This window comes from Bidens hawaiensis, unplaced genomic scaffold (genome assembly GCF_021521415.1).
Source record: "Bidens hawaiensis isolate Kalapana, Puna unplaced genomic scaffold, B.hawaiensis_p1.1 tig00029301_1, whole genome shotgun sequence".
Lineage (NCBI taxonomy): Eukaryota > Viridiplantae > Streptophyta > Magnoliopsida > Asterales > Asteraceae > Bidens > Bidens hawaiensis.
The window spans coordinates 67,741-80,714 of NW_027494835.1; the positions used below are offsets into that span (position 1 = coordinate 67,741).

A 12,974-nucleotide genomic window follows, 5' to 3' on the forward strand; every position below is an offset into this window, starting at 1 on the left:
AAACCGACAAAAGTTTGAACGTTGTGTGAATATTGAATATTAATGAATAAAAATAAATATAAATTTAAAGCAAAAATATCAAACAAAAGGTATGATTTAACAAAAAGTAGGATTTAACATTAATAAACAAAAATAAATATATAGCAAAAATATCAAACAAAAAATACACGAGATGCGTGTACCGAGTACCGACCCCACAAGTGACATTTTATACTTCACGACAAAACTGACACGTGTCAGTCATTAACTGCTTACCCTATATAAACCAAACCCTACAGTTAACCCATATCAACCAATCAACCATCAAATCCATAACGGCATTGCAAGAAACAAATGGCAGCAAATCTCATGCCCGTTCAACCATCACTCATCACCCGAGCATCAGCCTCTGGTGCCTCTACCTCGGGCAACCGTAAGTCGGATGCTCCCCGCAAGAGCTGGTGGACCCCTCTATTCGGCTGGTCATCCGAACCCGACTACATTGAATCCACAAATTCGGATAAAACCAAGGTGAATAATAAAAAAAGTTTCTCCAACAAATCCGGTGACGATTCTGAATTAGATCTCGGTCAGAAAATTCCTAAGTCTCGAGTTTCTTCTGCAAACTTCACCGATGAAAAGGCGAGGAAGCTCCGGATGTTGACGATGGAGACGGAGTCGTTTCATGATGCCATGTATCACTCTGCGATTGCGTCTCGGCTTGCTTCGGATTTCTCCGATCGATCTGACTTTTGATCTCTATTAGCTATGGTTTTTAAAATGTTACTTCATATGAATTAAAAATAATATGTAAATAAATAAAATATTGACTAGTTGAAACTTGGTTAATTAGTTTTTATTTATTGATAGACGTAATTTATTGTTTAATTTGTATTATTGATGCAAGTTGTGATCTAAGCATTCTTGTGTTTATAGCCTTATTATAGAGTGTCTATAGACGAAGGCTATTAATTGCGTAGAGAATGATATAATAACTTGGCCATACGTTACATAGTGTTAAAATGTTTAAGTATTATTTTTTATATCTTATCTCTTTCAATTTTTATTGTTTCTAATATGTTTGCTATTTTACGATATGGGCTAAAATTCTGTACATGGTTTAAACAAAGAGATGTGGGCTACTAGAGGCATGGGCTTGTTGGGCTGGAATGTGAGCTGTTTAAAGCCCATCTTTCGTTGCTGGTTATAAAAGAAAGTATCTCGACACACTGGAGAGGCATCGCGTTTTTGTATCCATCATTTCAATTTTGTTAGTTTGTTTTGAAATCTGTTCAAGATCTGAAGAGGTAGGTCCCAGCAGAGCCCAGTTGGACCCGCAAGACTCACCTTGAAGAGGGACGTCTGCGCAGAAACCAATTGGATCCGCAGGACCAACCATGCTCAGAGACGTGACGTCCTTACGCGCAGTACGCAAGCTGTTCCCGCAGGAAATGCCTCCCAATGGTGAAGGACTCCGCCTGTTCCCGCAGCCTCGGATACAAGCCATCAAGGAAGGCCACCCGCGCAGCAAGGCTACACGCACAAGGCACTTAGCTCTCAATCATTTAGTGTCATCTGAAGGAATGAGCAAAGCCGGGAACAATCCCGCACAGTGGCGGGAGGGGGAATACTCCCGCCCAAATAAGCCAGTCCGTACGATACAGGAAGATCTTCTGTACTGTACCTGACGAGGTATGGGCAAAAGATCTGACTAAAGATACGATAGCTTATTAACAGTATGGCGAGCAGCATGCTCCTGCACTGTATGTCACTATTAGCCGCTGCCTACTCACCAACTCTTGTCATACCACGTGCGTAGCCGGCAGTTGGTGGAAAAGGAATAGTATACAGCAGGCCTGGTCACTATCAGCCGCTGCCTACCCACCAACTACCAGCAGGGCACGTGCGTAGGCTACTGTTGGTTGTACAGAAATACTATTGCAGCCGGCCACACCTCCTTGGAAACCTACCTTCGGCTATAAATACCACAAATGGTATGATCATCATATCTCGTCATATTATACCTGATATCTGCTCTAGCAATCTCTTAATATACATTTATATCTAAAGAGCAATCTAGTCTGATTCTCACACCGGAGGGTGGTCACAAGGAGGAACCCCCCCTTCTCAGTGACAAGCTCACGGTGTCTGTTTTGCAGGTTATCAGAAGAACCATCTTCTCTGGGTCTAACCCCTCGTGGGAAACATCTATCTAACCCCCAGGTTACCCGTAATCTGACCGGGGTCCGGTTAGTGTTTCTTCATTGGCGCCATCCGTGCATAAAGCTAGAACTTTATTTTTCTCCAGTTTTTTCAAACTTCTAGAAAGATGGTTAAAGAAATTCCGGTAACCACAACCCCAGCTACTGGGGGGAATACCGGCTACACAGTTTTTACAAACACTACCCCGGTTACCCAAGCCGGGGCAAGTGAAGTAAATTTTATGAACACTACCCCAGTTACCCAAGCTGGGGCAAGTGCAGTAAATAATCGCTCACTGGGATTCACCGATACCCAGTTAGAGAAACGAACAAGACTCCCCCGCCAAACACTCGATGAAGTTAAGGCATGGGCGGAGGCACGTCAAAAGGAATTCCAAACTGAGTTGGACGAACGCTTGCGTTCCGTCCAACAGGCCGACGAATTCAAAGAATACTTGGACGATGACTCGGAGGAATCCGACTCCGACGCGAACCCTCGCCATAGGGCAAAAGGGAAGCGTAAGGAAACGGACTCCCAACCGAGAAGGCATTTTGGACAAGCCTTCAAACCAAAAAATACAGGTGGAAGTCCACGTGACTTCTCCAAAGCATTCAGACCAAACGTTGCAAATGCGGGAACGTCCAAATTTGCAAGGGACATTGCGGAAGCAATTGCCCCAAAAAGTGCCAAACAAATGTCCAGCATAGGCACATATGATGGTATATCTGACCCCGATGATCATTTGAACAGATTCATAGCGGGGGCAACCGTCAGTAGTTGGACGGAACCTACGTGGTGTTACATGTTCCAAATGACGCTTGTGGGGGCTGCTAGAGCGTGGTTCGATCGTCTACCGGTCAACCACATTTACGACTGGGCAGACTTCCAACAGAAGTTTAGCCAGCACTTCAGCCAGCAAAGAAAGTATACCGAGGAGCAATGGACAATCCTCAAATGCATTCGAGAGAAAGATGAATCTTTGCTGGACTTCATCACTCGCTTCAACTCGAAGAAGCTAAGTCTGGGTAACATTAGCGAAGATCTTGTTCGCGCTGCTTTCATCCAGGGCGCGAACGACCCAGAGCTCATCCGCACCTTAACGGGTAAAGATGGCATGCCATCCACATGGGATGCCATCATGACAGCAGCAAAACGCTTTGCGGAAACTGAGAAGCAACTGGGTAGAGATCTCCCACAGAGCACAAACCTCTACACCCAGAAGACAAGGGAAGACAACGTCCTTACCGCCCGATTAAACAAAAAGCGAAAGCTAGGCATTTGGCAGTCAAGGGTAAACTTTGACACCTCATCCGGCTTGCAACATCGGTTAGGCGGAAGGGATAACGTACGATCGACCCAGAACTCCAGATGGACGCCACTCACCAAAAGCGTCACCGAGATATTCGCCACCGAGGAGCTCCCATGGCCAAAGCCCCAAATAATCCGACATCGTCACAATGCTGATCGGAGTAAATACTGTGACTTTCACAGGACAAAAGGCCACAACACCGAAGAATGCATAGACGTAAAGGACATGGTCGAAGCATTTGTCAGAGATGGGACGCTCGCGCACCTCGTGGCGCAATGAACGCTGAGCAGCCTGATGCGTGTAGAACCCCAGCTGGGGAAAACACGAATAAAATTCCAGCTTCGATATAGAGACTACATGCTGCGTAAAGAACGAGATCCCGAACCAGGTGCGTATCGGCTCGATGGCACTCCCATCCCAACAACATGGAAGGGAGCTCATTTACACAGTTTGCATGTAAATCAATTCCAAATTTGTAAAGAAAAGGCCAAGAGCCACTTCTAATGGAAATGATTCTCCTTAAAACATCGATGCTGATGATTTTACATTTATACTTTATGAACTATCAACACGGATATGCTGGTTTTCACCGCATACATAAGTGTGAGTCGTTGCATGGGGAAGGCGGCAAAACCCGCATAAACCCAAAAAACGACAAACCTTCACGCAGGTCAGTTGACGGGGAAAAGTTCAGTCATCCCACTAAATGAAAGTGCCGGTCTATCCGCATGAATCATGAGAGGAAACTGAACACTAACCTAACAACCAAGCGTCGAACGGTTAATTTATTCAACACTAATATGCCGGTTTTCACCGCATAATTACGTGGAAAGTCGTTGCATGGGGAAGGCGGCAAAACCCGCATAAACCCAAAAAACGACAAACCTTCACGCAGGTCAGTTGAAGGGGAAAAGTTCAGTTATCCCATTAAATGAAAGTGCCGGACTATCCGCATGAATCATTAAAAAGGGAACTGAACACTAACCTATTGACAACCGCGCGTCGAACGGTTCAAAACAGAATTTTTAACAAAAGGATGAGGAAAACCTACACGCAGGTCAGATATGGGTAAAGTTTAGCCATCCTACTAAGTGCAAGTGACGGTCCTACCCGCACAATCACGAAAGAGGAAGCAAAACTTCACACCTATTATCTACCACGTTCAAAGGTTAACTTATCCTCAAAAAGGATGAGGAAAACCTACACGCAGGTCAGATATGGGTAAAGTTTAGCCATCCTACTAAGTGCAAGTGACGGTCCTACCCGCACAATCACGAAAGAGGAAGCAAAACTTCACACCTATTATCTACCACGTTCAAAGGTTAACTTATCCTCAAAAAAGATGAGGAAAACCTACACGCAGGTTAGACGCAGGTAAAGTTTAGCCATCCTACTAAGTGCAAGTGACGGTCCTACCCGCACAATCACGAAAGAGGAAGCAAAACTCCAACCTATTATCTACCACGTTCAAAGGTTAACTTATTCTACACTTGGAAAATTGCTAATTTAAACTTAAGTATGCAAGTCATATAACGTTTATAAAGCAAGGAATCCAATAAAAGAAACGGTCTTACCCGCACAAAGATTTATATTTCATAAATATCATTACAAGAATGGCCGGGTAACTACCCGCCTACAAGAAAATAAATCTATACAAGCTAAATCTATCCTAGCAGTGGGAAGGGATCTTCAGGATCAGGCTTCAGGGCCACTTCCACTTGGACCAGCACCGTCAGTAGAGCGTGGCAGTTCAAGGAAAGCCTTAAGGATAGCTAGCCCATCATCAGCAGCAGCAACTTCATTCACCTTCTCCACCACCGGATGCGGGAAGGCGGCGTATTGATTTACTGCTTGGTCGTATACAGCTTCAGTATCTACATCGAATAAAGGGAAGTTGGAAGGCGGGATGCCTTTCTCAACGAACCCTAGACCAAGCAGGAAGCCGGCCTTTTCCCCATCCTCGTGAGAAGCGTTGAGGGCTGCGCTCATAGCATCGTCATAAGACGTCTCTGAGAAGACCCGATGCACAACCTACAAAAGAAAATATACAAGTGTCAAACCTTTTCTATTTACAAAGAAAAGCGTGAAGACATGAAAACATACCTGAGACAACGCTTTTCGAAGAAGCCATTCCTTGGCAGCCAGAGCTTCTTGTAGGGCAGCTTGAGCTTCGTTACGGGCGCGATCGGCTTCACTCTTGTTGAGGTTGGCAAGCAACACTTCTTTAGCCGCAGCCTCTTCGACGCCCTTTAGCTTACGCTCGGTATGGTCAAGCACCCCCCTCTGGTCTAGGATTTCTTGAAACTTCTTAGCGTCCTCCATCGCCAAGGCATCATGAGCCTGCTGGAGAGCCTCTAATTTGGCTTTAAGCTCTTCATTCTCCACGCGTAGAGGCTCAGCAACAGCTTCAGCCTTGGTGGCCCTCTCGGTTGCGTTCCTCGCAGTTTCCTTAGCCAGTCGAAGCTGTTCATTAACAGCTTGGGCAGCCTTGGAACGGGCCTCAAGTCGAGCTTGAACTTCAACCTCGAGGGCCTTGAAGGCCTTCTCCTTTTCCGCAGCTAATGCGGAAAGCCTTTGGTTCTCCTCCCGGACAGCCCGCGCCTGAGCCACTTCTTTAAGGCGAGCTGCTTTTAACTTATCGTTTTCACGACAAAGCAGCTCGACGCGCGGCTGCATCCGGGCCAGGAGAACCCGAAGCTCATTGGTTAGCCTACCCTCCTGGTAGCTAGCCATGGCTTCCCCCAACGCACCACTGGGAGCAGCGTGACGAGCCCATTCCACGCACTCCACAGGGGTGCGAAGGGTTGTTCCTCGGCGAATGTTCCATCGTGGAACATACACTTCATTGGAATCCGACACTGCAAAAAACATAAAGCAGTTAGGAAAAGATGATAAAAAAAAAAATATATATATATATAAAAAAAGAGCCCTACGCACCTGTAGGGTCAATAACAGGCCGATAGCCGCCGAACCCATCACCTGAACCCAAGGGAAATCCATCCAAGAGGTCAGGCAGATGGGAAGGTGGCAGAGATTGGCGAGAAGCCCCATGCGTACCTGATGGATCGACCGTCGTTGCCGATGACGGGGGCATGGTAGCAGCCGCCACGGTCGCCGCCGCGGAATCCGCAGCAATAGTAACCGCCGGCTCGGTGAAGGATGCTGTAAAAATTGCACTCACAGCCGGCGGTGACGTCATCTCAGCTGGAACAGTCGGCTTAAAGGAGTGAGCAACTGAACCAGCGGAAGCAGGCGCAGGCGCCTGGGTCGTCGCCTCAGGTAGGCTGACCAAACCTACCGTCATTGGCGGAGAGGTACTCCTCTGCGCTCCACCCTAGAATGCGTCAACATCCACGCCTGCGTAAAGAAGAAAAGTGTTAATGATATTAAGCTATGAAGTTAAAAGACAAGAAATTTGTACTTACGGGTTTTCTTGAGCCTGAAGGTACGGACGGGCGGGGATGAACCCGATGGAGCCGGCCTCTTCACGCCAGTCACCGTCGTCATCCTGGGCTCTTCGGTGACAGTTGTCACAACCTCCGGAATGGTGATCTTATCACCACCGGGATTCCCCGCCACCTCTTCGCTCTCGGTCTCCGAGTCAGACCGAGGCACCGGATCGGCAGTGGAGGCCACCTTCTCCTTTCCCTTCCCGCCGGCAGCCTTCTTCTTCCGCACCAACGGAGGACCATCTGCGGATTCCTCATCAGAACATACGATTAGAGGAATTCCAGCAGAGGTTTCAACATTGAGGGGTCGAGGGTTGAAGAGCGCCTTACCTGGCCGCCTGGCGCTCAGGATCTCATGGCCTTGCGGATAGACCTCCACGAACCGATCCGCAGTTTGTTCGAGGATGGGCAACTCGTTCTCGTCTAGAGCGCGAGTACCCATCCGAGCGGGACCGTCAGCCTCCCGCGGGTTCAGGAGCGACTGCAAGTCGTTCCCCTCTGAAATAAACAGGAAAAAAGTTAGAAGAAATTCAGAATCAACAAAAAGAAACAAAGCATACCGTAGGGAACAGAGTTCGAACCGTATTCGAGGACGATCAGAACCTTTTGCGCATCCGCCGCCTTCCACACCCGGCTCATCCCCAAAACCATTCCGCCTCCTCGTAGTTGGAGGCGTGAAGGCTGGGAAGAGCTTGCCCGTTCTTAAACTTCATGGCAAGGGGGATGGCACGAGCGGATATGAAGAAGAACTCCCGCTTCCACGCGCGAAGACTGCGCTTGGTCGCGCAAATCTTCAAACCCTTAACCCGGTTTAACAACGTGTACCACCCCTGGATGCACCTCCAAGTATAGAAGGTCATCAGGCGGTCAACATAGGGCTCAATGCCCAAAATCCGGCACACCCACTCGAAGTGGCGAATTTTGGCGATCGCCATGGGGTGCAACTCGGTCAAATGAACGCCGTGCCTCTCAAGGACACGGTAAACAAACTTTGTCAATGGGAACCTAAGATTCCCATAGACAAAGAATGCAGCATAAACCCCGATCTTGCCTCTGGGGGCATCGTACACCGTCTGGTGGGGTTCAGGAAACTCAGGCTCGAGAGACTCGAGCATGAACTTCCTGACGACGTACCGATACAGATCGCCAGGTAGAGCACACTGGCACTCGCCAGCAGTACTCTTGTCGTCAGCCGTAGATTCGAGATCACGAGACATCTTGTAAAAGAAAGAAGAAAACGATTTCAAGGGAATGCTTGCCTGAAAAGGTGAGTATTCGCCGGAAATCGCTTAGAAGATGAAGAGAAGAGTGAAAGTGTGGATTACAAAGAACCCTCTCCCCCTTTATATACTAATCGCAATTAATGCGATGAAATTAATGTGGAAGAGAGAGAAAACGAAGGTGCAATGAAACTATGACACGTGGCAAAAAGCAAGCTGGCAACAGCTGTTGACAGGACGCGTACCATTAATTTCGCGGCCACGCGCCCGAAAAATCGCGCCCACGCGCCTGAAAAAGCGTCTGGAATGACCATGTACTGTCACGTCACCATAACTTCCTGCACGTCCTGACACAGTCAGAAGAAACCGTCGCACGACGTTTCAGAGGTTTGGACTGTTCTTATCTTTCCACCAACTCTTCAAATTTCAAAATTCAAAATTCAAAAAGATTAAAAAGTAAGCGGGAAAATACCCCTTACCTTGGCAAACAAGTAACCGTAAGACGGATGCGGGTACAGTGTTAAGGCAAAACCCTTCACATACCTAGCACCCGCAGGGAATTGAAGCCAAGTATACCTCGGCAACCAAGTAATTATAAGACGGCTGCGGGTACAGTGTCAAGGCATAACCCTCCACATACCTAGCACCCGCAGGGAATTGACGCCAGGAATACCTTGGAAGTAAAGTAACCGTAAGACGAGCGCGGGTACAGTGTTAAGGCAAAACCCTTCACATACCTAGCGCTCCGCTGGGAATTGAAACCAAGAAGGATCTTCTGGGCAATGCTTGCGGAAACGGAAATAACATCCCCGCATAGCGGGAACGTCGAGAACTACGTTGTTTGAAACTCCAGGATGGAATTGGTGGTTTTAACATAATTGATCACTATGTTCAAAACTACCAAAACCTCATGGAGAATCCACACAAGTGGGACTCAACGCTCCTGACTTGCGAGGAGGTTACAGACCTACCCGCATCATACCCAAAGACCAAGCAGGAAACCCGGGAATTTCTGCAAGTGACAAGGACTTCCGCGGGGAGAATCCCCATGGAAAACCTTAAAAAACCCTTTTCAAAACCCTTTGCTTAAGTCCAAAAGTTCACCTCACTTTATTAAACACTCATGAGAAGAACATTGGACTGGGGGGACTTGAAGAGGTAGGTCCCAGCAGAGCCCAGTTGGACCCGTAAGACTCACCTTGAAGAGGGACGTCTGCGCAGAAACCAATTGGATCCGCAGGACCAACCATGCTCAGAGACGTGACGTCCTTACGCGCAGTACGCAAGCTGTTCCCGCAGGAAATGCCTCCCAATGGTGAAGGACTCCGCCTGTTCCCGCAGCCTCGGATACAAGCCATCAGGGAAGGCCACCCGCGCAGCAAGGCTACACGCACAAGGCACTTAGCTCTCAATCATTCAGTGTCACCTGAAGGAATGAGCAAAGCCGGGAACAATCCCGCACAGTGGCGGGAGGGGGAATACTCCCGCCCAAATAAGCCAGTCCGTACGATACAGGAAGATCTTCTGTACTGTACCTGACGAGGTATGGGCAAAAGATCTGACTAAAGATACGACAGCTTATTAACAGTATGGCGAGCAGCATGCTCCTGCACTGTATGTCACTATTAGCCGTTGCCTACTCACCAACTCTTGTCATACCACGTGCGTAGCCGGCAGTTGGTGGAAAAGGAATAGTATACAGCAGGCCTGGTCACTATCAGCCGCTGCCTACCCACCAACTACCAGCAGGGCACGTGCGTAGGCTACTGTTGGTTGAACATGAATACTATTGCAGCCGGCCACACCTCCTTGGAAACCTACCTTCGGCTATAAATACCACAAATGGTATGATCATCATATCTCGTCATATTATACCTGATATCTGCTCTAGCAATCTCTTAATATACATTTATATCTAAAGAGCAATCTAGTCTGATTCTCACGCTGGAGGGTGGTCACAAGGAGGAACCCCCCCTTCTCAGTGACAAGCTCACGGTGTCTGTTTTGCAGGTTATCAGAAGAACCATCTTCTCTGGGTCTAACCCCTCGTGGGAAACATCTATCTAACCCCCAGGTTACCCGTAATCTGACCGGGGTCCGGTTAGTGTTTCTTCAAGATCAATCATCTCTCTCAGGTGATCCAATCGGTTTGTATAAAATTCTTGTGTGTTGATTGTGTGAATCAGGGTGTGTAAACTGATTCAATATTTGATTGGATCTATATATGTTGTGTTCTTTGTAATCGAGAGAGATTATGGAGTCTAATGATGGCGGTGAGAGTTCAAGCAATACTTTGATTAGTAAATTGGATTTTAGTGATCCATTGTTTTTACATGCTAGCGATACTTCTAATTTGTCTATTATTAATGTGAAATTGTTAGGAACATAAAATTACCAAGTATGGGCAAATTCGATGTCCCTTGCTTTAGAAGTTAAAAACAAAGTAGGGTTTATAGATGGAACATGTGTCAAACTGATTAATAAACCTGTTTTGGCTAAACAGTGGGATAGATGTAACTCAGTGGTGTTGTCATGGATTTTGAATTCTGTTTCTGAAGAGGTGTTTCTAGGTCAAATTTACTCTAAGGTAGCATTTGTTGTGTGGTCTGAATTAAAAAAGACTTATGATAGGATAGACGGGTCGGTCATTTTTAATCTACATCAAAAAATGAATACATTAACTCAAAGTGGTAGTCCTGTATCTGAGTATTATCATAAGCTCAATTCTATGTGGAAAAAGTTTGATGCCTTAGTTAAATTACCTACTTGTACTTGTAATGCTGCAAATGAGTTCTCTTATTTTAGTCACATCATAAAACTCATGCAGTTCTTAATGGGACTAGATGAGTCTTATCAGCCTGTAAGAACTAATTTGTTAACCAGAGATACTCTACCCACTATTAAAACTGCTTATGCCATTATCTCTCGAGAGGAATCTCATAGAGGGAATGGTGGAGTTAATAAGGGGCAAGGATCTGCTTTTGTGTCAAAATTTTCTGATAATAAAGAACGTGTTGGAAATAAGAATTCTAGTTTCAAGTGTACCAACTGTAATATGTTGGGACACACTGTTGATAGGTGTTATGAAATCATAGGATATCCACCTGGTTTTAAAAAGAAACCTGATTTTCAAAAGGGAAAATTTATTGTGAACAATACTAATAATAACTCAAGTAATGCTGTAGTGAATAATTCATCCTCTGGTGCTTCACCTTTCACCCTTGATCAAATTGTTAAGCTCATGTCATTAATAAGTGAAAAGAATGAATCAGAGGCTGGATGTTCCAATATGGGAGGTATTTTTCATTGCTCTAATTCATTTAGTTATGGTATTCTTGATTCCTTGTTTATGGCTTCTACTACTAGTTCATCCACTAGCAATTTAGATAGGACTATAGGTTGGATTATTGACTCAGGTGCAAGTCAGCAAATGTGTATGAGCGATAAAGAGTTAATCAATTGCGTGGATGTTTCTGACTTAAATCTTGAAGTTAAACATCCTAATGGTACTAAAACTAAGGTTACTAAGATAGGAAATCTTAGACTTTCTGATAAAGTAGTACTACATGATGTTTTGTTCATACCTGGATATTGTGTAAACTTGCTATATGTTAATAAATTGGCTAGAGACAGTAGGGTATGTGTTGTATTTGATGAAAATGTGTGCTACATACAGGACTTGAAGGAAAGCCTGTTGTGGGAGATTGGTAAGGTTGTGGATGGCCTGAATTTTTTTGAGAAAATTAGTAAAGGTATTACTAATTTTAATAGTGTTTTAACTAGTAATGATTCTTTGAATCTTTGGCACTCTAGGCTTGGTCATCCATCTGATCAGGTTTTATTAGTGCTTAAAGATCAGTTAAAGTTGTCTAAAGGAAGTCTGAATGAACCTTGTGATGTATGTCACAAGGCTAAACAAATCAGAGATCCTTTTCCTCTTAGTGATCACAAATCTAACGATATTGGTGATCTTATACACTTAGATGTTTGGGGACCATATAGGGTGACTAGTAGGGATGGCTATAAATATTTTCGAACTATTGTAGATGATTTATCCCGAGCAGTCTGGGTATATCTTTTGAAAAGTAAAACTGAGGTCCTGGAAAGTGTTGAAATGTTTGCAAAATTGCTAAAAAAAATCAGTTTAATAAGAATGTGAAAATAATTCGATCTGATAATGGATATGAATTTGTGAATAAAAATTTTGAAAGGTTTACTAAAATAAATGGGATAAGTCACCATACATCATGTGTTCATACTCCTAAACAAAATGGCATTGTTGAGAGGAAACATCGTCATCTTTTAAATGTTGCAAGAGCTTTGCTATTTCAAGGGGGTATTCCTCTGAATATGTGGACTGATTGTGTGTTAACTAGTGTTTATCTTATTAACAGGTTACCTTCTTCTGTGCTAAATGGTAAATCACCATATGAGTGTGTATACGGTATTAAACCATCTCTTAGTCATTTAAGAAATTTTGGTTGCTTGTGTTTTGTCAAAGTTGTGGGGCCTGAAAGTCGTGATAAGTTTTCTACTAGATTTGAAAAATGTGTGTTTATTGGATATTCCACGTCTCAAAAAGGCTATAAGGTTTGGAGTATTGAAACTAAAAAGGTTTTTGTGTCTAAGGATATAAGATTTTATGAAAATATTTTTCCTTGTAAACAATTAATAAATGAAGAAAATGGTTATGTGTATTCTAAAGAAGTAAATCATACAAATTTTTTTGACAACTTTGATGAAACACTTCCCAATGATGATTATCATGTCTCAGGATGATGGCACTAGTTTTCAGCCATTAGAAGGCACTGAATT

The 12,974-nt window shown here is 44.8% G+C and overlaps 1 protein-coding gene across 1 annotated transcript; it reads left to right on the plus strand.

Moving 5' to 3' along the window:
• Positions 1-333: 333 nt before the first annotated feature.
• On the plus strand, positions 334-735 carry LOC143578604 (uncharacterized). Its single transcript, XM_077062128.1, has one exon. It carries the CDS (start codon positions 334-336, stop codon positions 733-735), a length of 402 nt encoding a protein of 133 aa, XP_076918243.1.
• The last annotated feature ends 12,239 nt before the right edge of the window (positions 736-12,974 follow it).

Excerpts from the sequence above, each read along its gene's own strand:
- LOC143578604 (XM_077062128.1), top strand. The coding sequence starts at position 334 with ATGGCAGCAAATCTCATGCCCGTTCAACCATCACTCATCACCCGAGCA.